This window comes from Plecotus auritus (assembly GCF_963455305.1).
Source record: "Plecotus auritus genome assembly, chromosome: 8".
Classification (NCBI taxonomy): domain Eukaryota; kingdom Metazoa; phylum Chordata; class Mammalia; order Chiroptera; family Vespertilionidae; genus Plecotus; species Plecotus auritus.
This window is the reverse complement of record NC_137782.1, coordinates 165,353,304-165,378,122: the sequence shown is the minus strand read 5'-3', so window position 1 is coordinate 165,378,122 and position 24,819 is coordinate 165,353,304. Positions and strand designations below refer to the sequence as shown.

Below are 24,819 nucleotides of genomic sequence, written 5' to 3'. Positions count from 1 at the left end.
GAAGTCAATCGGTCAAGCTCCGAGAGAAGTGACATTCATAAACTTATAGTTTTATTCTCTTTCTGTACATATTGGCAATGACAAAGCTTAAAGATGCATGTCCTATGAAATATGCAAAAACAAGGAATTTACATAAATAATTTATACTTCAGAAAATTAAAGTTGAAAAATATTTTCCACATCATTAACGTTCACAGTATGTAAAGTAAATCAAGCTTTCCCCCTTAGATTTCCAACTACGTTGTCTCAGCAGAGAAGGATAAATCTGACCAGGAGCTCAAGGATCAAGCCTGGTTTTGTTCAGTGCACGAGTGGTCACTATTTCAGCATCAGGCTGGCCCCGCAGCCTTCCTCCCAGTCCTTGGCCTCCTGAGTGGCTGTGACCAGCAGAGGTCACAGGGCGTGGAATGGTCACAGTGTCACCAAAACCGCCCACAGTGGACACATTCAACCCGGTGGTAACGTCTGGTGGTCCGATGCCTCAGCTCCACCTAACACTTGTTAGAGCCCTGAAAATGGGAACCGCGGCATCCAAACACAGCCCCACATGTTAGCACGAATACAAGGCACTGTGCTGCGGGTTCGCTTTACTCCCAGGAAGGTGTGTGCATAGATGGCTAGCGATTTAGTGTGCGGTAAACGGACAGGCCCCAGCGCACGTGCGGCCTGGCGATGGATGAAGCCGAGTGACCCCCTTCCGCCTGGGGCAGCACCACCATCTCCCCGGCCCCAGCCCAGGGGCAGACGCCCTCCCGAGGCCCCTACAGGAGAGTTTTTTGCTCAAAAAGCTGCAGGTCAAAGCGGACCCAGACCTCCCCGGTGGGGACCTCGTGCAGCAGGAGTCGCCGGGTGGTGGGGCCTTTGCTTTCCTGTTCTGTTCGAATTTTCGCCACTGGAATTTCGGTCCGACCCAGGAAATCTGGTGAATAAACGTGAGAGTCAGAAGCCTTCTTGATAAAGCTGGTGGAGAATCTACCCCAGGAGTTGTGTCTGAAACAGGATTCGTACAACTTTCAAATCCAAAACAAGCCGCTCCCTCTGGTCACCGGCTGTGTGGCTGTGAGTGGAGGCGTGGTGAGGACGGACGCAGGGAGGGAAGCTGCCTGCCTGGAACCCTCGTCTGATCGGGAACCTCTCACCCCTCCAGCAGGTGCGCGTGGCACGGTTTCTATGGTCCACGTGGGGAGTGACGGGGTCAGACACCTCAACACCCCTGAGGCTGCCCTCCCCGAGGAGGTGCCCGCACAGCTGCCAGGCGAGCCGTGGGGACGGAGGGCCTGTGCCGGCTCCCTTGGGTCTGTGGGAGGAAATGCCGGCGCCCTGGCTCCGACCCGAGGGCCCGAGGTCTGGACGAGTTCTACTTTACCGTCTGGAGAAAACTGGTCTCTGTCGAACATGGTGAGACACAGCACGTCTTGGTACAGGTCCTTAATAAAGAACTGGCAGTTAAAGTTCCACTTGGGGTTCAGGGTGTCCTGGAGGGTCCTGGTGGTGTAGCTCTGGGAGCCCATGCTGATTTCACAGTATGGGTTGCTCTTTCCTGAACCAAAACAAACAAGGACACAGGTGGCACGTGTAGGGGTGGCACAGACCGGGCAGCAGGGTCGCTGCCGGAGGGCCCGTGGCTGCCTGTGGTCTCCCTGTCCCCAGGCTGACAGGACCATGACCCGGGAGTGACCGTGGGGGCTCCAGTGGCCCAGCTGCTCCCCACGAGCCCGGGCAAGCGTCAGTGCAACTTGCTTCATGCTTTCTCCACCCAGAAGCACCGAGGGGAACAGTTTAGGGGCATTGGAAACATGACTTTAAAAGCATCCATTATTCGATGCGCAGAAGAGTCATCAGCAGAGAGCGGGGCCGTGACCACATCTCTTGAATGAAAGAAGCATTTACCATTTGGTTTGCAGGCTTTTAATTCTGTAGCTTCAATGACATGCACCATCAGACGCCCGATGCCTGACGTCTTTTGAGAGCGAGCTACAAAACAGGAAGACGAGTCACGTTAACTTCTTCTCTGAGAAAACAGACAGCAAACGCCACGCTGACGCTGAGCTGTTCATACTCACCGCCGGGCTTTCCGACCCGCCTTCACACGGCCCAGCCTCCCCTGCCACTGCCCTGGGCCCCGCAGACCAGCGTCTGGCTGCTCCGTGCCTTTGCCCAGGCCCTGTGGCCTGTCATCTCTGCCCACTGGCACCCGACTCATCCTTCAAGATGCAGGTCCAACCTCATGCCTCACCACCCAGTCCCCTTCCCTCCTCTGAGCTTCCATTACCCCTGGCTTCTGAGCATCCCCCAGCGGCCGGCCTGAAGTTCTGTGTTTATGTCCGTCTCCTCCGCTAGGAGGAGCCATTGCAGAGCACACACTACTCACCTTGTATCAACCCCTCAACGAACCAACAAACAGTAATATTAATAAAATTATGGCACATTCCATTCGCTCAGCACGTGGATACCTAACAACATTTATTGGATACTCACTCTGTGTTAGACCTTTGTGTAAGTTATTTAAACTGCACTGCTGCCCTGTGTTAAGGTAGGTCATCTCCATATGTGAGGACGCTGGGGCGAGGGAAGGACTGAGTTGCTAAACGGCAGGCCGAAACTTGGACGTCAGATACCAAAGTCTATTTCCTTAAGTACTGACCGCACTTCAATGATACGTAAACACTTCAGCTTACCAAGCAGTTTCGCTGAAGACTTTATTCTATTTAAGGAGGTACTAAAAAATGCCTTTCGTATGGAGAGAAATGAGTCCGGGAACTCAAGACTACCTTAGTAAATATGAAGCTAGTTAAGCAGGTTTTGTTCTCAGGGTTTTAAAAAAACGAACAAAAAGTCTGCTTGGCAAACAATTGGTGTTTCAAAGCTCAGGGCGAGGAGAACCTGCCCTGTGAGCCGGCGCCCACCTCTCCTCGGTGCCCACTCCAGGTGGGCGGGGCTGGGCCCTGTTCAACGCTGGAGGCCTGGTTAAGACTCGCGTGGGGCCTGGCACAGAGTAAGTAATCAATAAGTGTCTAGAGAATTAAACACATGGAAAATGCATATGGACAGGTATTGATGTTAAGCAAAACTAACATGGAAAAACTTTGATTTACATCTTTGACCAATTAAGAGATCTTTGTATGCTTTATAAATGATTCAATCATTGATTTCCCAATAGCAAGCCTTTAAAATACCATTAAAACAAGACACAATTAGTAAAAGCTGAGTTACACATACCTTTCAGGAGTATGTAACAAAATAAGGAAAACCTGAATAAAAAAACATATAAAGAACTGCAACTACAGCAGCCAGGGACACACATGGGGGGAATGCCTGGAGGAGGAGGTGGACAGGGTTTCAAAGATGAGTTGTTCAATTAGGCAACGGCACGGGCCCTGAGTTTAGGGTAAGGACTTTGACCTTAACTTGGGCGGCAACAGGGAAGATGCTTAAGGAGGGAGAGAGATACTGAGAGCAGATACTCCAGGAATGAAGGGGCGTGATGGGGCCACGGGGGACTCGTGCTACAGCCTGGGTGGGGGATGGTAGGGGCTGTGTCACCGGGAAAGGAAAGGACCAGGTACATGGGAAAGAGAACAGTGGGGAACCTACAGGACTCAGCTGCTGACGAGAGGGTGTGTGTGTGTATTGGGGGCAGCGGCTGAGGGGCTCCGGGAGGCCCCCAGGAGGTTTGGAACAGCTTCAGGGGGCAGAGCAGCTGAGCTTTGGGGTCTGATCCGCAGCAAGTCTGGCCTTGCACTCCCCATCTACCCCTCGCTGCTGCAGCTGCGTCCTGAAGGTAAGGACCCCCACCCGCTCCCCAGGGCCCCCGGGGTCTGGTTCCAACAGTCCAGGGCACGTCCGACTACCTTGATAGGCCTTCTCTCGTTTCTTCTTCTCCGTGTCGATGTACTGCTCAGAGGCGGCCTTGATCTTCTGCACCCAGGCAGTCCTGGGGGGGCAGAGCGCAGCCTTAGGGCGGCTTTCCCGTGCACCTCCCAGGGTCACCCAGGAGCCAAAGCTTGGCACCGCTCTCCTCTCTCTGGCTAACCTCGGCTCAAACAAGTTTCCAATCACAGACTTCCTATTCGCTCAACTCAAAGATTCGTTCGCTAATTGAGGTCGAGCCGATCATTTCTAGACAGTCCTGACCACTTAGAAAACGGCAGGCCTCGCTCTGACCACTTACAAAACGGCAGGCCTCGCTCCGGCCGCTTAGGAATGGCAGGCACTGCGAGGTGCCACTCGCAGAAGGAAGATGCAGCTGCATCAGTGGCATTCAGCAGTGACAGGTCACCGCACACTGGGCTGTGCACCCGTTTGCCATCACAGAGGCGCTGTCTGAGCGCCACCCTAGAGGCCGCCTGGCTGGCCGGGCAGAGCGGGGAGGACGACGGTCCACCCTGAGGGGCAGGAGAGGCAGCCGGAACCGCTGGTCCTGTGGGGGTAGCGATGGGACTGTGTCCAAAAGGCGCGAGGAGGGCCCCTGGAGACCAGAGGAGCACTGGCTGCTGCCTGAGGGGTTTCAGCAGGCAGTGCATGTGGGGTCTGCCCTGGGGGAGATGCTGTGTGAGGAGGGGCCTGCAATCAGCCTCCCAGTGGGCCCGGGCAGGGCACCGGTCACAAGAGGCTGAGCACACAGCGTTCGTGGGACTTGAGCAGCGACTGGAGTTGGTTTTAGACAGAGGGAGGTGCCCAGCCTTCCGCCTAGACATCAAAGCGGCTCACACTGGCCAGGACTGACCTCTCGTTGATGTTGTCTGTCCGGAGGGTGTAGACCCGGTCGATGTGAGAGATGTGGAAGACAGGCTCCTCGCTGGAAGGGTCTGTCGGCAGTTTCACCAGGACTTCATTCAGGAAAATGGGCTGAAAGAACGAGGCCAGAACACAGGCTGTGAGGTGGGCCGGGACACTCTGCCCCTTCGTCTGGAGTTCTGTCTGTTCTCAAGAGCCTCATGTCAAGAAGGCTGTCTTACCCTTTGGGGCAGCACGGAGGGACCTGGAGAGCATTACGCTAAACGAAATAGCCAGTCAGAGAAAGACAGTATCACATGACCTCACTCATATGTGGAATCCAATGAGCCAAATAAACTGATGAACAAAATAGATCCAGAGACAGAAGCACGGAACAGACCTCGGGATCTCAGAGGGGAAAGGGGGGGAGGGTGGGGGATGGTAGGGGGAGGGGGGAAATAGATCAACCAAAGAACTCGTATGCATACATGTATAACCCGTGGACAGACAATAGGGTGGTGAAGGCCTGGGGCGGGCTAGAAGGGGCCAATGGGGAAAACGGGGGCCAGAGGTCATACTTTCAACAATAAAGATTAAAAAACAAAAACGTCTCTTGGAGAAGGAGAGAGGGGTGTGGCTTCCAGAGGCTTATTTGGGGAGGAAGAAATGGCCTCCGTTTTGTGAACGTAAGTATCTGGGGTGGATTAGGTGTCACTGAACCGAGGACAGGGGCTCCGATGGCCACTCACCATCTTGTACATTTTGAACTGAGCGTTGGACTTGGAGCTGAAGAGCTTCTCGGCGCCCGCGGACACGGCGAACTGCTTGACCAGGTGGGTGAGCAGCAGGAAGTCGTTGAAGAGGAAGCCGTGCAGCTCCTTGTTGCTCTTGGTCTTGTGCAGCTTCCCGCTGTGCAGGAGCTTCCGCGGCCCCAGGCAGTTGGTGAGGGAGTTGAAAATGAGTTGCTTCGAGAGAAAGAACCGTCAGTTTGTAAGTCCCAACACACGCCGTCCCAGCATCCCGGGACGGAGCCGGACCTGAGGGTTCTGTGGGAGCCCCTTCTGTTGGGAATGTGGACGGCAGCATTCGCCTGCACACACTGTGTTTCTCTTCCAGCGGGCGCAGGGAAAATGGCCCCTCACACCCAGAGTCCGGGCTCTAGCAGCTGAACTCAAAGACCTCAAGACATGAGTACCGAATCTCTTTCCGAGGAAGGAGGATGGCAGCCCAGAAAGATGGGCCGGGAGACCACCTGCGCTGAGCTGAGGTGCAGACAGTCCGCACTAGGGGAGGCTGGCCCCATTCCCCACCCAGAGCCTGCCTGGCGGCCCCGGCTCACACCACAGGCCTCACCTCCGCGAGGCCCTCGCACTGGACGTGGGCCTGGATCCACTCCAGGCGGTCTGAGTTTTCCTTCTCCCGAACTCCTTCGTTCACTTGAGAGCAAAGCTCTTCTGCCCGCTCGAGGGCCAGCTTCAAGGAGGAATGGTCCACGTGATTCTCTGGCGTGTTCTCCAGAATCTGGGAAAGAGTGGCTGGGTCACGTGGGGTGGACTGTGCCTACCACCCCCCACCCGGGCGTCCTACGGCTGCCGAGGTGTGCTGGGTGCCATGCTGGGCACTGAAAACCCAATGGTGAGCAAGTCAGTCATTAGCCCTTGAGCAGTTCTGTCCCACAAGTCCTTGGGGAGACAGGTGACACAGCCACAAGAGGGGGTGCCGAGCGCTACATGGATCTTGTGCCCTGAAATCGGTGGGGCTCTGACGGCTCTCCAGCAGGGTCTGGGTAAGAGGCCATATGGTAAAGGGCGCTGACTGAACAGTCCTTCTCACATTCCACCCATCTTTGCGACATAAGCAATGTGGGCCTCCCCCCAGTAACTGAAGCCACGTGCCTGTAGGGTGGACCCTCCAGTATAAAGGGGCTGCAACTCTGAAAAATGTGTGAGTTTGCTGAAGAGCAATGGTTCATAACATTTTTGGGGTCATTGAACCTTTTGAAAAACCTGATAAAAACAACGAATCCCCTGCTACAGGAAGAATACAATTATGTGGTTAGACTGTAGGAGGTTCATTCAAACTCAAGTACAAATGTGAGAGGCCAGAGGCCAGAATACAGCTGAGTGTGGTCCCTCCAGAAATGAGCGGCCCTCAGCGGACGACCCCGTCTGGCCTCCCCGGTCATGCGAGCTCTCTTTCCTCATTCCAAAGTGAAAAAGCCCTGGAGCCTGAAGGCTTTTCTCCATACTCACTGGTAGAAAAACTTCACCTCAACGGAAGAGATGCATTTATTTTTCCCTCTTACAGCGATTACCCACGTTGAACTGCAGGAACATTAACGTGTTTGGCTACAGGTGCTGCCCAGGCTTTTTGGGGATCAGACAGTATACAGGGTTTGAATTACATTCTGAATTCTGAAACATATTGGACCCAAAATACCTCATGTCAGGGACTGTGTGGATTAACGTGTACGGTGTCTGTTTGGGGTCATAGCTGTAACACGAGCTCTGGAACACAGGCCTACAGTGAGCCAACATGGATGGCCACGGGAGAACCAATAAAAGCAACAGTCGAGTATCACTACTACTGTTGTTCTTTGCAAGGTGACCACTATGCGTCCACGGCTGGGCGTGGAATAACCCTTTGTCGCGCCTGCCTCCTCCTTAGGCCTTATATTGGCTCAGGAGGCCCACGTTGCTTATGTCGCAAAGATGGGTGGGACGCGAGAAGGACTGTTCAGTCACCGAGTTGAGGTGAGGGGACGATGGGAACTCTGTCTAGGACGTGCTGAGCTGGACACCCCTGGGACATCCGGGCGAATTTAGGTTTCAGCAGAAAGACTGGGGCCCAAGGTGGTGCTGCTGGTGGACCCTGGGCTCCAGGCGGGCTTCACCCGGGAGACCTAGAGGGCCTTCACCTGTCAGACACACTCAGGACTCTGAGAGGCGGGGCTTCCTGTGAAGGGGAGGAGAGGTTATCAAGTGACATCGGGAGCTTCCTTTCATTGCTCACTTCCAAGGATTCAGTCCTTCAGATTGTATTCGGTGTTCATGGTGCGCACACACACGCACGCGCACACACACACACATACACACTCTTTCTCTCTCCACCCACCCCTGCCCCCCGTGCCTGGTCCAGGAGGCAGTGGAGTGAGATCATGGGTGGGGCGGGGTGACTGGTGTACTGAGGCTCCCTGCCGGCCTCTGTGGCCCCCCCAGGGTCCTGCCTCTGTCCCGGCGGGCACTCACGCTTCGGATGAGGAGGGGGTAGCGGGTGATCCTCTGCATGGGCTTCAGCAGGAAGCTGGAAAGGGGCATGCCTTTACATCGCGGGTCAGACGCCAGCTTCTGCAAAACAACCCAGAGGCTCGTGGGGAGTCACCGCCCCAGGAGAGCAAGGAGCAGCAGCTGTACTCCTGACCCTTTAGATCTCCAATTCCTTTCAAAAACCCAAGGTCCATAATGATGCGTTCAGATTAGCACCGGAGTGTCTCACCTCGTGTGCCAAACCCGGCGATGCTTCTCAGTTCTTTCTCACAGGCGTCTGACAGCCTGTGTGATCGAATCACTCCTTCCTGTGCTTCCAAAACCACCCTCCGCTGTCTTCCCATCCACTGACCTCAGTCATCTTCCTTCTCCTCTACCCACTCTGAAGGGTAGGTGCTGCCCCAGATCCCTCCCCAGCAGCTGAGTCCCCGAGTCCATAACCCAGACCCGCTCGGAGCTCTGCACTCACCACATTACTCTCCTTCTCACCTGGATGCCCCAAAGACCCTCCAAACCTCAACATACCCAACACGAAGTCCTCATCTCTCCTCGTAAAAGCCTTCCTTCCTACCTCTATGCCCACTGGAGCTGCTAGCACCATTCTGCACCCACCCACCTTCCCCCCATGCCTAGGAGTCACCACTGACGCCAAACTCTCTTCTAAGTAGGTCTTGATTGCCCCCCTCCCCCTCCGCCTGCCCATTGTCCCTACTTTATTAGTAACAAGTGCCACCATTTATTGAGCACCTAACTATGTGTCAGGTGATGAATGCATGGGCCTTTGCCAGTTCTGGCCCTTCATTCTTCTACCTTTGGCTAATCATCCTCATCTCTGAAAACTCAGGTTATGCCTTCTCTTGTCCAGGCTTTCCCCTTCCTTGACACCTTCCCTCCATTCCAGGGGTCCTTCTTGAGCCCCTATAATATCCCATGGCTACCTCTCAGAATGCCACACCTGGACTGGGTTGTCACACACAGAGGTATCATGTTTGAGGTGTCTCCATGCTCAGCCCCCAGCCTGTTAACTCCAGGAGGCCACGGGCCACATCTTACGTGCTTCTCCTGCTAGGACTGGTACTCGCCTCAATATAGCAGCTTCAATGCTGGGACCATCATTTCAGAGGACTGAGAAGTACATTTACTACCGTTTGCCTATAAGTCGCCACTATGGGATATTAAAATTGCTCCCTCCCTTTGTTTGTGGATATATTTATAAATGTCGCTAAAACACACATGTTCATGGTGGTTTTTTGTTTGTTTGTTTGTTTGTTTTTAGAGCCCAACCGAGTCCCGAATGGATGCAGCCGAGCCCCGAAGCGCAGAGCCCCACCCAAGAGCCAAGCCTAGCCCTTCACGGTCTTTATGTCTGTGTTTTCTGACTCTTTTTAACAAGTAACGTTTTAGAACACCGCTTATGGTCACATTTTGCTGTTTAATGTGATCAATACTACGCAATTCAGTAAGACTAGAAACTATTTTTATTTATTTTTATTACTTTTACACTTGTGATGACACTGACATCCTATTTGCATTGCTGTTTGAACAAACATTTTAACCTTTCACTATGCTTTAGAAGGTAAATGTCCTATTTTTTATTTTACTGTTGATTATTACATTAAATCATTCAGATGCACTCACAATTTTACATTTACCTAATCTGATCAATGCCTGTTTCTACGAACTTGGTTTCTTTCTGTTTCTTCTAGTTCAGTGGTCGGCAAACTCATTAGTCAACAGAGCCAAATATCAACAGAACAACGATTGAAATTTCTTTTGAGAGCCAAATTTTTTAAACTTAAACGTCTTCTAACTCCACTTCTTCAAAATAGACTCGCCCAGGCCGTGGTATTTTGTGGAAGAGCCACACTCAAGGGGCCAAAGAGCCGCACGTGGCTTGCGAGCCGCAGTTTGCCGACCACAGTTCTAGTTCATTTGTAGGCAACCCCTTAAGTATCCCCAGCGCCTTCTACTGAACCATTTGTGCATCCCTGAGGTCAATGTAATTGGTATCTATTGAATGCTTACATAGGCTGGGTCTGTGCTATCGTCTGGTCATCCCTGGCTTACAGATGAAGGGACTAAAGGCACCAGGCGTTAAGTGACTTACCCAGGTCACACCCTGGACAGTTGATGGGGCTGGGAGTGCAACCTCACTGTTCCATTCTGAAGTCTTTCTTGTTCTAAACATATTTTCTTTCCTCCTGGGAAACACCTATTTGGTTGTGATAGACTCTTCTTTCCATATGATGCTTTAATTCTAGTCACTGTTTTTAAATTGAGATTTTAACAACTCTATTGTAAGAGCTTTTGGGTTGTAACCCCCTTGCCCTATTTTTGCTCACTGCCGTGTTACTGCAGGGACGCCGCTGACTCACTGTACTGTGCACGGTGCTGAGTGCAGTGCAGCTCTCTGCTCACGCACTGCCTGCTTGTACGTTATGGCCACAGCACCAGGAGCCAGTCATTCTGGAAGGCTTGGTGACATCTGTGTACACATCCAGGATATGTATAGGATCACAGACATGCATTTCCTGTATTATCCTAATTCCTGGCATCACCATGTTTTTCTTCCTCTCATTTCCTTTTGTCCACACTTCCTTATTCATCCACTCATTGTAAGTTTTATTTTATCTTGTTACATTTTATACACTTCAGTGAGCTACTATGTATTCTTTCTGGAATACAATGGGTATAAAGTAAATAAATTTACAAAATTAAGGAAGTGACATTCTGAATTTGGGGGGTATAAAATAGCTGATTTTTGTAAACAGGCTTAAAAAACCACTCTGCTATATTAAGATGGGCAAAATCATGGTCAAGTGCCAAACAAAATAAACTCAACACGAAAGGCTACACAAAGCAATCAGAATGTTCTTTGCTATATTTGTATTTCCTTTGGAAACATGGGGATACCCCCTCACCACCCCCCATGACTGTGATTCCCCCTCCGCCTCAGAACGGGTGGCATGTTATGGTCCCCAGAATGGCGTTACCTTTAAAAATTCTTTGAAGTCTGTGTCCTCGTCGGTCTTCTGCTGTAAGAGAGCGGCTCCGTTGAGCTGGCAGCTGCAGAACCGGATGTAGGCCTGCATGTGGGACAGCTCGGCCGCCAGGATGTCCCCGATCATCTGCACCGGCATCTTCTCGCCCCCGGTCTTCTTCCGAACCCGCAGGGCCCTGTAACCAACACACTCTCTCACTTTCTGCTTCTAAGTGACTGTCCTGTGGGGGCCTAACGTAGTGATAATCAGTGAGTTCCGGGAAAGCCTCTGGCACCCAGAGGGCACAGTCAGAAGGAGGAGGAGGCAGCTTAGCCAGAAAGCCCTGCTGGCCAAGCCCCCCTGGGTGAAATGTTAGTAGAGAAGAATAAGCAAACGTGGTCAGTACACGGGGGTGTTTCTTCCGCCTCATTTCTATGCCTTTGTAATTGCTTTGGTTTCACCTTAGTTTCTTAGCAAAGTTTCTTTTGACAAATCCCAACTTGTTCTCACTCTATAGGGGAAAGGAGAGCAGGGGCCCACAGGGCCAGGTGTGGAGGAGGCGGGAGCCTCTGCCCAGGACAGCTGCTGGGCCCCAGGAGGAAGGAGGCAGCCAGAGCTGGGACCGCTGAGCCTCCTCCCAGGAGTCTGTCCGCACGGGCACAGGGACAGAGTCACCCCAAGGAGTGGAATTCCACACGGGCCGAGGGGCTGCCAGACCGGCCAGTTATGTGTGGGCCAGGAGCTGCCACTCCTGACTCCATCCAATACAGTGTCAAGCATATGTTGATACAGTGTGTTTAATGCTTTAATTTGTCTCGTCAAAGTATTTCCTTCGTTATATTTCTTTACTGTAATAAGGAGGTGTTTTACAGTTACAGGGCATTTCCTACCATAATAATAAAATGAAAAGCCCAGGAGGCAGAGAACAGTGGAAGGCCCTTCGCTAAGGAGCCCTGCAGAGAGTTACGTGTGCAAGTCTGGGGCCTGGGGGTGGGGTGGGGGTCGCCGCCAGGAGGGGTGAGGCTCTGCACTCACTTCAGCAGCTTCGTGTTAGACATGATGAGCTCCTTCCAGTTGACGAAGATCAAGGTCATTTCTCCTTCAGTGAGAGAGCCTGACTCTGCCATCCGTTTCTGAAAAACCTAGGTTTAAAACACAGAAGAAAAAAGTTAGCTTAAGTGTGAAAATACAACCTATGAGGCCAAAATTAAACAATACCTCAGACACTGAAGCTAATAAGATCCTGGTCTTTTAAAATAAACATATTTATGGTTAACTTTGACGACTTCCCTACTGACTGCCGTGGGGGCTCCCATCAGGGTGGGTCTCACCAAGAGCAGGGGCTCTCACACTGTCCTGGGCGCTATGGGGGTGCCATGAACACCTGGCACACAGCACCTACACCAAGAGCCTGCAGAGCTGGCGAAGGAGGACTGCGGTCAGGCTGAGCGCCTCGGTGTTCCCTGAGCAGTTTGTCGAAGTTCAGCCAAATAAACAGCGAAGACTGTGTCACCCCCAAGACCAACAATCACGCAGACAGGGAGGCGAAAGGCAGGCCTTGCTGGGGGGCAGGCTCAGGAGGCCTCAGCTTCTGCTCCGTGCAGTAATCGGGAGGGTCATGGCCAGGCATACGATGCACCTGTTGAGCCTGTGTGTGTGTGTTGGGGTAGGGGGGTCCCCTGGTCTCCTTAGGTGGTTTATTTAACTAAAAGCCATGGAAATAAAACTATCAAGTCTCACTTTATTTACTCAAACATACGTCATCTTGAAGAACTACTCTAACAGCCATTGTCAGCATAGAGGCCACTGCTGATGTCAATAGGCACAAACATAAACAGTAAATAGATGACAACTGGGAGATATTTTACAACATGGCCCTGCTGGTTTCCAAACTGATACAAATGTGAGGGCAACACTCCCACTGCTTAATAATTCCTTCGGAAACATCAGGGTTTATGAAAATGTCAGGTGTCAAAACAGCGTAGATAAAGTTAGGCCAAAACGTGAGGTAGGGAAGTTTACTTTAGAGCCCTCCCACCTACTGTGTACCCTTGTCCTTCCCAGACGGGGCCTCTACCACTTCCGACCCAGGCGGCTGGGTGCCCCCTCACCGCCCCCTCTCTCCACTCTGAATTACCTAATCTGGGAAAAGTTGGCCTCCCTCAGATCTGAGCCCTCTCTGGCAGGCAGAGAAAGCGTTGGAGAGGGTGAGAACTCGAGTCACTGCTTGTGAATTCACACATCGGAGGCGACACCTCGCTTCCAGGCCTCCCACCCCTCCGCGCCCAGAGCCAGTCAGCCGGGACTCTCACCTCCACGACCAGCTGCAGGTCGTCCACGTACCGCTCCTCAGTCTGAATCAGCTCGTGGATGTAGCCCTGCCTCTTCCTCTCCATCGGCTGCATGGTGTCCAGTGTTTGGAGGTCAGCACACCCTATGGAAAGACAGGGTAGCGTTTCAAAACAGTATTTCAGTCTTCTCTGCAGGAAATCGAAATCTGTCCGCAGATGCGCTGCGTTTCCAAATGCTGCCTTGCGGGAACTACACAGCTTTCCAAAGAGCGCGGGCCTGCCGCGGCGGCGCACACCTGCGGACAATGACTGCTCGGGGCTCCAAAGCAGGGAATGAGCAACACCTATAACGCATCAATTTCCTTCCCAAGATGTAAGGACGGGATGAAGGATTTAAACAAAAATCTCAGAGAGATCAGCACTGGGCTGAGCTTGTGAAGAATCTATGCCAGTCTCCCCGTCTCAAGACATTTTCAAAGATACTGAAATGATGAAATGAATCACAGGCTTCAGACCAGTGTTTGTCAAACCACAGGTCATGCGCTCCCGGGGGGGTCATGATAACCGTTGAGTTTTGTAGACAGAAGCTGTCACGGGCAAGCACTGGTAAGCATTGTTCTCTGAAAAATTTTAGGTATGGACATATGTGGGGATGGAAAATGTATTTCTCGCTGTGAGCTGCTGCTTAAAAAATGTCTGAGAAACATTTCTGTAGATTTCTCCAAGTCAAGTGCTACGTCAGGAAACCTACAGCTCCCAGCAGCCACTGGTTCTCAAGACCACTTAACCCACTAGGACAGAGGACTGGTGGTCTGGGATCCACACGAGCCGCCTCACGTCAGGGTGAGAGGTGGGTCACTTTACAGGCACGTGGGGGCTGAACTAAGTGTCAGACTGGGGAGCGACATGATCCAGAACCAGTCAGTAAGCAGCTCATGCACAGCGGCAGGGGAAACAGCTCAGCGAGTCCTTCCTCAGACAGAAGGAAAAAGCAGGTAGGACCCAGCAGCGACAGCACCAAGCAGCAAGAGGTGCAGATCTAAGGGCTGGAGAGAGGAAGTGAGGGAGGGGTGGGTGCTCTCTGAAGGAGAGGCAATCAGGGAGGGCGGCAGGAGGAAGGGGCAGCCTTGGGCAGTGCCCAGGTGGACAGGGGTAGCATCTGGACAGCCTGGGGAAGTGCTTGGCCGGCACTGGGAACCAACGGACAATGCCACAGAGGCAGAAAACGCCAGGGTCAGACTGGGCTTTTAAAGGGGCTTTCTCTTTCTGGTGGCCTGTGATATTTATATACTTTGTATAGATGGGGGCTTACAGGTAGTTATAATGAAGGCAGCTGTTCTATTTTCTGCACACGTTGCCCACAGCTTTAAAAAAAAAAAAGCACTCCCACAGTACAACAAAAATTGAGTAAGGCCAGTTTGGTGCTACCAAGAAGAAAACAGTGCCTCTGTCAGGTTCAAAATTACCCAGCTTCCCTGAGGGTCGTATTTTATTCTGTTCCGCCAGGGAGAACCACAGGAACAACTGAGGTTCTGGACCAGCAGGCCAGACAGATGCCTAGCAGACTGGGCTGTCGGTAGCAAGGAGGCGGCGTGAGCGCTTCTGACCCCGAAGTGGTCCGTGTCGCGGGTCCGAGTTGCCAGCCCACTCCGATGGAAGCCAGCAGAACAGTCTAAGGCAGTGGTAGGCAAACTGCGGCTCGCGAGCTGCGGTTTGCCACTCTGTTGACTAATGAGTTTGCCGACCACTGACCTAGACTCTCGATTCCAATAATTACAGGTTGTTGTTGTTCCTTGTGATTAAGCCCCGATCCCAGTGGTTGGCAAACTCATTAGTCAACAGAGCGGCAAACCGCGGCTCGCGAGCCGCAGTTTGCCAACCACTGGTCTAAGGCAACCTCCACTCTTACACTAGAATTTTACAAGTTTCGGTCACTCGTTCCACCACACCCATGTTCCATCTCTACTATTATTTACCTAACCGTTTTCTCCAAAATTACTCATGTGGCGTTAACCTTCTAGGGAGCCATGGATTGGATGCACCGGCTATGTCTCCTCTAGTAGTCACTGAAATAAATGACCATTAAAGTGAGTCCTCTCGGGTGCTGTTCTGCATGCCATTGCTGTGTGTCACCTGGACACGTAGCGTGTGCCACGCTTTGGGGAACAATGACATTATACCCCCCAGCACTGGCCTCGCTATCTGTTCTGCACCTCAGGATAATAGGGAAAGTCTCAGATATTTGATCATTTCTAAGGCTGGGACATACGTGACATTAGCTTTATCGGGGTGACTGGTGGTGGCAATCTTGTACATGTCATTATAAACTTCCGTTCTCTGTACAAGTTTCCTGACCCCTACCTTCACTTTAGATGTTTTTACCTCTGATGTTAGGGAAGATGCCCCTTCCCCTTCCTGCCCTTTACCTCCGTGTTCACGCACCCCTGAACTTCCTTCCTGTGTCTAGGGATGAGACTGTGTCAGTTTCTTCCTCAAGCCAGCATCCTTAACCGGCCCTCTGCTGCAGGACCCTTCCCCAGGCTCACAATTCCATGGTCAGTACCCACGGGTTCCTTCTTAGCCCAGACACGCGGGTAACTGTCCCACCTACCCCATTGTTTAAAACAAGCACCCTTCCTCCAATCCCGCCCCTCCTCAAGCACCCTCTCTCTGGTCTCACTGCCAAACGGCCAATCCCCCAGCTCTCCCTGTCACTTTACCAATTTCGAGGACTTTGGCTTCTGTGTCCCTGCTCCACGGACACTGCCCTGGTGAAGGGAACAGTGACCTTGCCATTACCAAATCCAGTGACCTCCTCCACCTGCCCACAACACGGACACCCAGGAGGAGTCCCGCCCCCCAGCCTTTGTGACTCTCATCACCATGGTGCTTCGTTCTGTGCCTGTGCCTCTGCCTGCCTCCAGGCTCCCTGCTCCCCCTGGGAGTCCAATAAACGCGGACAATGCTGCAGACTGGGTATTCCCCTGGGAGGGCCCTGCCCTCAGAAACATGTATGTTTGATGAACCTGAGGGTTCCCCTCTTTTTGGAGGAGTGGGGAAGTGCCTTTTGAGAACTGAGGAGTTAGAGTTTGTGGGTGGAATACACCTGTGCCATCCTCTATTCCTGCACTGCCCATGATGGCAGCCGTAGCAACATGTGACTATGGAGCACCTGAACTGTGGCCGTCCAGACAGAGAAGAGCTGCACGTGTACAGTCCCCGGTACAAAGACCTTGTACAAAAAACCCAGGATGTAACGTGTCGCATTAATACTCCTACTGATCACATTTTAAAATGTTAACATGGGACGGAGAAGTACAGATTGGTAGTTACAAAACAGTCACAGCACAGGAAATACAGCCAATACTATTGCAATAACTATATATGGTGCCAGGCGGGTACTGAAATATCAGGGGGACACTCTGTAGAGTATACAGTTGTCCATCCACTATGCTGTACTCCTGAAACCAATACAAACTAATACTGAATGTAAGCTGTAATTGAAAAAAAAAAAATGCAAATAAAAAAAATTAAAAAAGATAGAAATGCTAACATTTTGGATAATACTGGGTTAAGAAAAAATTTATTAATTTCATGAATGTTTCTTTTTACTTTTTTTTAGTGTGGCTGCTGGGAATTTTTAAATTACATTTGGGGCTGCATTTGTGACTTGAACAGCTCAAGCCAGCTGCCACGTTTCTTATTATTTTGTTATGTTCATACCGAACAGAATGCTCACTGGCTTGTTACTTGCAGGATGAAGCTCTCGCTTGGTGGCACGGGTGCCCGCGTCTCCACCATGCAGCCACCCCCACCTGTTAGCCACCCTGGCCTGAGCCCCTTCCTCACGATGGGCTTTACACACAGTCCTCTGCACGGAGCCATCTTACGCACCTTTCACGGTGAGGCTCACGGGATCCTACTTTGGGAAACCTTTCTCATCCCGTCTCACTTAGCCCAGACTGCCTCTCCTTTGTGTTTCGATGGTACTGGTTTGTGTCTGTATTTTAACACTTCACAAGATGTAACTTGTATTGTCGTTCATCTGTATATTGTTGGTATGCCTGTCTTTCCCAATGCAGCTAGGGACTGTGTCTAACACAGTTCTTTTATTTCAAACTTAGCAGAGGTCAGGAAATACTTTCCCTACTTCTCACCTTCCCCCTGCTCTGCTCCTGCCGAAGGCCAACCCCGCAGGCTGCTGTGGTAAGCTCTATTTTAGCTGGTGTCTGCCTGCGTTTGCCCAGTGAGAGAAGGCTCCAGCAGGAGACTGAAGACTACAGGGCAGACTAGGAAAAAAAAAAATCGCTTGCCAGATTTTAAGAAAACTTTTAGCCTCTGCTTGGTAAAGAATAGAAATGCCGGGCTTGCATCTCACACAAGTTTGAAGTTCAAGAAGTCCTTAATGGATGAATCAACACATGTGGACCTGGAGAAGAAACATTTCTTCCAGGGACAGCTTGTGGTTAACTGGGCACACATTCCTAACGAGGGTCTAGCAGCCACTCTACAGAGGCCACTCATCCACGCTGCATTTCGGGGGGGGGGGGGAAAGCTACAGACTGAACCTTCGGCCTCCCGCACTGTGCTCTTGCTGTCTGAGCCTACTGTTATAAAGGACTTCCCAGTATCCTCTCTTGACCTGTGGGCTGAGATCTGCCCATCCAATGGGAACTGTGTGGCAATATCCTCATTTGCATCTACACTGATTCCAACCAATCAGAATGCATGATTCCAACCAATCAGAACCATGCTATTTGGAACTATCAGAATTGTGGTATTTTGATTCCTCATTTGCATCAAAATGGACCAATCAGGAAACAAGGTGGGAACTTTCTCTCTAAAAAGCAGAGTTCCCTTCATTTTGATGAAGTGCACTTTCAATTTCCCTGGAGGTTGCGTTCCTCTAGTTTGCAAACTGTTCATTTGAATAAAGTTTATTTTCTTTCCACACTTCAGATTGGGGACTTTAACACAAAAATTGGTGATACCCTTAGGTTCTTGGCCAAAGAAAATGTACAACTGCTCTTGTAGCCTTGGTCACACAGGATTTACACAGAAAAACCAAGTCTCTCTAAATGTGAGTTAAAGTTAAAAATTAAAAAAACAACAAATGATCCACCAAAAATAAAAAAATGAGGCTCAGAACTCCAAGAACATAAGATATAGAACAAAATATAGAAAATATAAAATATGTATGTTTAAAATAACTCAAGACATATATGAAGGGCTTGTATACCCTAAGCAGATTTGATAAAAGGAATAGGCAGATTTGAAAAAGAAATGAATAAAAATGGCAAACATTATCATGGAAATAATAAATTAATAGATCCAACACAACTGAAGAATTAGTAAATCTGAAAACAGAGCTGAAGAAATTACTTAGACAAAAGGATAGAAAACATAAAATAGATTAAAGGACAGAAAACATAAAACAGAGGACAGCCCTGGCTGGTGTGGCTCAGTTGATTGGAGTGTCATCCCGCATACCAAAAGGTGGCAGGTTCAATCCCAGGTCAGGACACATGCAGGAGGCAATCGGTTGATGATTAGCTCTTACATCGATGTTTCTCTCTCTGCCTCTCTTTAAGATTACACACACACATGACAGAATAACAAGGCCCAACAAAATCTAATAGGAATCTAGGAGGGGAGGATAGAAAGAATGGGAAGAAGTCATACTGAATTACAATGGTTGAGAACTTTCTAGAACCAATGAAAGATATAATTCCACAGATTCAGGAGGAACAATGACTCCTGATTTTGGTGGTGCGGATCCTTAGACTGCAAAACACTAAGGAGGAAGAAAAAAAAACAAAAAGAAAAAGCAAAATACACAGGAACAACAATCAGAATGGTTGTTCATTTCTTGAGCCAACAATAGGGGGTGTTGAGAAAAAAACAAAACCTGTCGAATTAGAATTCTAATTAGACTATCATGGATGAGGGAGGAATAAAGACATTTCCAGGCAAAGTCTGAGAGCATTTACCACTCATAGATGTGACTAAAGGAACTATTAAAAATTGTATTTTGGGAAGAAGGAAACTGAATAAAAAGGAAAAAAAAGAGATGTAAGGAGTGGTTTAAAAAAAAAAAAAAAGAAAAAGGAATGGTGAACAAAAAGACTAGCAAATATATGAAAAATCAAAACAATTATTGACAGTATAAAATAATAATAATGACTAGGTTGGCTGGTATAAATTCAAGGTGAATTGTGAAAAAAAAGCAAAGAATATGCATGATAAACAAAATATACAATAAGGTAATATAAATAAAAGTAGTAAATATTTCTATAGAATAAATAGCTTAACTCTGCCAGTTGACATTCTGGATCAAGCATGTCAAACTCGTGGCCCACAATGAATATTTTTGCCACCCTGCCAATATAACGGTATGTAAGAAACATTTTAATAAAAATTTCGTAGCTTAATTTTTATAATAGCCTGTTATACATAATTATTAATGAACTACACGTTCACTAATGACTGATTACTATAATCATGTTGCATTCATTTCCCTTACACGCCTTACACGCAGGCGCACCATTTCTCTCCACTAATATTAGCAGCGAATATTTTAGCAGCCGACGGCCACGTCATTAGTCTTGTACTGACTTGTTTGGTGTGCGCAAGAGGAAATATTTTGCTTTCGGAGAACAAGAAAAATAGCTTTATTTGCGTTACACTTACTAATTTGTGCAGTTATTCAGTGTCTGGTAAGTTAATGTTCAAGAAAAAAATATTAATTTTTACTAAAAGGTTCTATTATTTTATGTTAACAATGACTCATTTATTTTAGCCCTTCGTATTCAGCATGTCTCAACTGAAATAAACCTACGTTTCTATGAAAATTGAAGCTTTTGTTTTTTTACAGCCCACATAAACTTAAACCTCGTTTATTTGGCCCGTGTGAGCCTTTGGGTTTGACATGCTTGTTCTAGATTGAACCGAAACTTTCAGCCAGATGCTGTTTACGAAGACACCTAACGCATCAAGTTACAGAAATGTGACCAGGGCTGCGCAAAGCTACAGACGTACAAAATATAAAGGAGCAGCAGCGGAGGCTTCATTAACAAAAGACAGAATAGGCTTTCATACCCTCCCCAGCATCCCTTTCCCTAGCCTGCTTTATTTCTCTAAGACCCTACATACTTCCTCATTTTGTTTGTTTTCTGTCTTACCCTACTCAATGGTCTATTTTACAATTTGCTGTATCCCAGTGTCTGACACATGGCAGATCTTCAACAAGTATTTGTAGGATGTAATATGAAGATAAATTCTGAGCTGTGGGAGACAGTATATTGCTATTAACTACAGGCAGTGAGAATGATGAGAACTTCCTGGTAAGTTCTTTCTGGTAGACAGGAAGAATAGCAAAGTAAGAAAAATGAGAGATCATGGTTAGTATCGGGTCAAAGTTCCAGAGAAACAATTAGTGGTGTGCTGGGCCACAAGACCCCCCAACATTTGTGTTAGGCTGTGGAGGCTGAGAGACAAATTATGAATAATGTATAATGGTTGTGAAACTTGTCCCACTATAGTTGGGAGCAACCGTTCTAGGTCACAGCGCAAGCAAGAACGAGAGGCGAGCGGAATGCTTAAGAAAGGAGAGGAGAGAGATCTGCAAAGATTCCAAAAGGTAAAGGACAAAAGACAATCTGTGATGACTCGTACAAAGAGGACTTGTTCAGATTATGTCATCAAGTCCTGAAAAGTCCTTGTCCACTTTGAGGAGAGCACCGCCCCTGAATAAAGCGATTCTCTGTGTGCCCAAAGTAAGCAGCCGGAGTATCACATAGTGGTTTTCAATCTCACTGTGGTTAAGCTCAGTGGAAGGACAAGCTTTTAACAGTAAGTCCAGATGACTAAACTGTGCATTTTCTGAAGGCTGCCTTTAATTCTGAAGTTTTATCAGGGCACTAGAAAACTACTGGCTATCCTTGTTGTATGAAAGAATAGCCTTTTATCCACTTGGCAAGTATCTATTGAGTGCAAGCTATGTACCAGGTAGCATGCTGCCACCAGGAAGACATACAGATAGTTGTGATTTTGTTTTGGAAATTTAAATAATTCGTGAACAATGTTTTAAACTCCTGTGCCTTTTTTGATGCCTGTCAAGTTCACCGTCATCAGGTGTTGGGCTGCTCATTTCAGCATGAAAAAGGGAAGAAGTCTGTATTGTATTCTAATGCTGCGGACCAACAGAAAGCAAGTTATTAGGCTATCGCTGGTGTTTCATCTTGAAGGGTGTTTGCTGGTTTCTGTTCTGAAAGAGCTGCACTTAATACCAGTCTTTGCAGGTGACACTCGTCTCCGCTACTCAAATTGATAATCACTGGGCCTGGTGGTGAAGAATAATGCAGAAAGGGTATTCAAGTAGAATCTGCAGATGTTTTATGATTATTTATGCTATTATGTTTCTCATCATTCATAACCTATGGCCATTTATGACAGATAACTTGGAGTTATAAGAAACTGCCACAATCCAACTAGAATTATCGAGGTGTTTCATTAACAAGGATCAAATTGATGACTCACTAAAGGAGAAACAGACGGCCATCTCAGGATGATCTTAATTAAATTAAACCGGGATGCCTTTGGGCCTTTTAAAAGTCTCTTGAGCACCTTAAAATAGAAATAAATTTGGGCTTCACAATTAAAAAAAAATCTAGAACTTCCCAAATTAACTCTGTTGATAAATGCAAGTGGGTAAAGAAATTTTTTTTAATTTTTAAATCTATGGTGAAACATCATTAGCCTGAAAGACAGCAAAGACCTCCCAGTGGTAGACAAAGAAGACTTGGCCTCAGAAAGCAGTTGGTTCAAGCTTGATATCTGTATCCCTTCTAGTCTGCCAGAGTAAGATCACCAGCTCAACCAAGGGAATTAATGTGCTACTCAGAATATGGAGTATTATGAAGAGATGTCACGAAACAGGAGTTTCTTCATGCTCACCCAACACAGAACTTTCAGTTTTAACAATAAACATAACTGTTACCAACCTGGGTATGACAATCCACAACCTTTGACCAATCCTCTGAATACCTGATCTAACTCTGATCCCTATTGTATGCATACATGGAGAATCTGAAGCTTGGTGGTTAAGTGACTTACCGTAGAATTCAGAGCTACCAAATCCCTAAATCTAGGTCTCTTGAGTCAAGTCCTACACTTTGAAATGCCAGGCCATTTTAAATGGACTTACATTGCAACCCTTTTGGAGGCAAACCATTGACGATAGCATGTATAAGATTAACCTGGTCTTACGTTTGCTTAACTGAATTCTAGAGGATGAAAGGGGTTAGTATAAATATTCTGAATGCCCAATAGCTCAAAGACACCGAAAAGCCAATAGGGCCTTTACTCTCCGTTAACTCTTTTTTGTGTCTAAGTGACATACTGGTCCCTTATATAGACATCTCCTCTGTCCAACACGTAATTAGTAGCTTCTAATAGCCAATTTCAAACCTACTGTTCCACATACTTCAGCAGTTTGTATCAGTACATCTATGAATACAGTACTGTTCTGGGGCAATAGGAGTTTCATATACACATATACATATATATTTTTAAATCAGTATTACTGAATAGCCTACACATCCATAATTTTCCCCAGTTGTATGATCATACAGCCCATATTTTCAACTTGTTTATGACTACACTAGAGGCCCGGTGCATGAAATTCATGCACTGGGGGCAGGGGGGTGTCCCTCAGCCTGGCCTGCGTCCTCTCGCAGTAGGACATCCTTAGTGTTGCGCTCACCAGCCATGAGCCCAGCTTCTGGCTGAGCGGCACTCCCCCTGTGGGAGCACACTGACCACCAGGGGGCAGCTCCTGCATTGAGCATCTGCCCCTTGGTGGTCAGTGCACATCATAGCGACCCGTCATTCCAACGTTCGGGCGATTGGCACATTAGCCTTTTATTATCCTATATAATAAAAGCCTAATATGCTAAGTGTCTAGTCGTACAGTTATCCATTCAACCAGTCAAAGTATAATCCTATCTAATAAAAGAGTAATATGCAAATTGACCATATCCCCACTACAACCACAAGCCACGCCCACCAGCCAATCAGGAGCCAGTATGCAAATTAACCCAACCAAGATGGCTGCAGCCATGGAGCGAGCAGGAGGCTTGTGTTTCCCCGGCAATGGAGGAAGCCAAGCTTCCCGCACACCCTGGCCAGCCCTGGACTCCACTCAAGGCTACAAAGTTTCAATTATAGGAGATAAATAAATCCCAACAAAAATGGCTGTGGCCATGGAGCAAGCAGGAGGCTTGGGTTTCCCTGGCGATGGAGGAAGCCAAGCTTTCCGCCCACCCTGGCCTCCGCTTAAGGCTACGAAATTTCAATTATAGAAGATAAATAAACCCCAGATACCAGGGCCTCCGCTTGGGTCGCTGGGGGGCATGGCTGGCCTGAAAACCACCACAGGCCCCTTGCCCAGGCTACCCCATGCCCCAAGGGAACCCCCACCCTGATCTGGGACATCCTTCAGTGCAAACCAGCTGTCCCCCGCCCATGCACCAGGCCTCTATCCTATCTAATAAAAGAATAATATGCAAATTGACTGTCACTCCAACACACAATATGGCTGCCCCCATGTGGACACAAGATGGCCGCCACAAGATGGCCAGCAGGGGAGGGCAGTTGGGAGGGACCAGGACTGCAAGGGAGGGCAGTTGTGGGTGATCAAGCCTGCAGGGGAGGGCATGAGGGGTGACCAGGCCGGCAGAGGAGGGAAGTTGGGGGCGACTGGGCCTGCAGGGAAGGGCAGTTTGGGGGGGGGACCGGGCCTGCAGGGGAGGGCAGTTAGGGGTGAGCAGTCCTGCAGGGGAGGGCAGTTAGGGGTGAGCAGGCCTGCAGGGGAGGGCAGTTAGGGGCATTGAGTCTGGCAGGGGAGCAGTTAGGCATCAATCAGGCTGCTAGGGGAGTGGTTAGGGGGTGATCAGGCTGGCAGGCAGAAGCAGTTAGGGGCAATCAGAAAGGCAGGCAGGCGAGCAGTTGGGAGCCAGCAGTCCTGGATTTTGAGAGGGATATCCGACTGCCCATTTAGGCCCGATCCCTGTAGGATCGTGTCCTGAACTCAGCAGTTTGGGGTGGAGTGTCCAATTATCCTATACTAGAGGTCCGGTGCATGAATTCGTGCACCTGTGGGGTCCCTCGGCCTCGCCTGTAGGATCGGGCCTAAATGGGCAGTTGGACATCCCTCAAGGGGTCCCAGATTGGAGAGGGTGCAGGCTGGGCTGAGGGACACCCCCCCCCCCGGTGCACGAATTTCATGCACTGGGCCTCTAGTACACTAATGATATGCTAAGGCTGCTCACTGCTCACTATGACGTGCACTGACCACCAGGGGGCAGATGCTCCAACCGGTAGGTTAGCTTGCTGCTGGGGCAGCCGATCGGGACTGAGCAAGACGGGCTGGACACACCCTGGAGCCCTCCTGTGGTCCCTCCTTGGCTGGCCAACATCCCAACTCCCTCCCTAGCCCCAATCATGCTCTGGTGAGGTCCCTCGGCCTAGCCTGCGCCCTCTTGCAATCCAGGACCCTTCAGGGGA

The 24,819-nt window shown here is 49.3% G+C and overlaps 1 protein-coding gene across 11 annotated transcripts in view; it reads right to left on the bottom strand.

The window, feature by feature from the left end:
• Positions 1-19: 19 nt before the first annotated feature.
• ITSN2 (intersectin 2) overlaps positions 20-24,819 on the bottom strand; it is a 102,474-nt gene continuing 77,674 nt past the window's right edge. For 8 of the 11 annotated variants that reach the window (XM_080684299.1, XM_080684303.1, XM_080684302.1 and 5 more), the window contains 11 exons: positions 13,276-13,397; positions 11,999-12,105; positions 10,976-11,159; positions 7,965-8,063; positions 6,070-6,237; positions 5,466-5,681; positions 4,727-4,848; positions 3,852-3,934; positions 1,891-1,974; positions 1,367-1,540; positions 20-919 (listed from right to left, as the gene is read on the bottom strand). In XM_080684299.1, the coding sequence (XP_080540425.1) occupies positions 762-919; positions 1,367-1,540; positions 1,891-1,974; positions 3,852-3,934; positions 4,727-4,848; positions 5,466-5,681; positions 6,070-6,237; positions 7,965-8,063; positions 10,976-11,159; positions 11,999-12,105; positions 13,276-13,397 (1,517 nt within the window). In that variant the 3' untranslated portion in view covers positions 20-761. Of the gene's footprint in view, positions 920-1,361; positions 1,541-1,890; positions 1,975-3,219; positions 3,252-3,851; positions 3,935-4,726; positions 4,849-5,465; positions 5,682-6,069; positions 6,238-7,964; positions 8,064-10,975; positions 11,160-11,998; positions 12,106-13,275; positions 13,398-24,819 lie in introns of all 11 variants that reach the window. The other 3 variants (XR_013961422.1, XR_013961423.1, XM_080684297.1) reach the window with 2 other exon arrangements.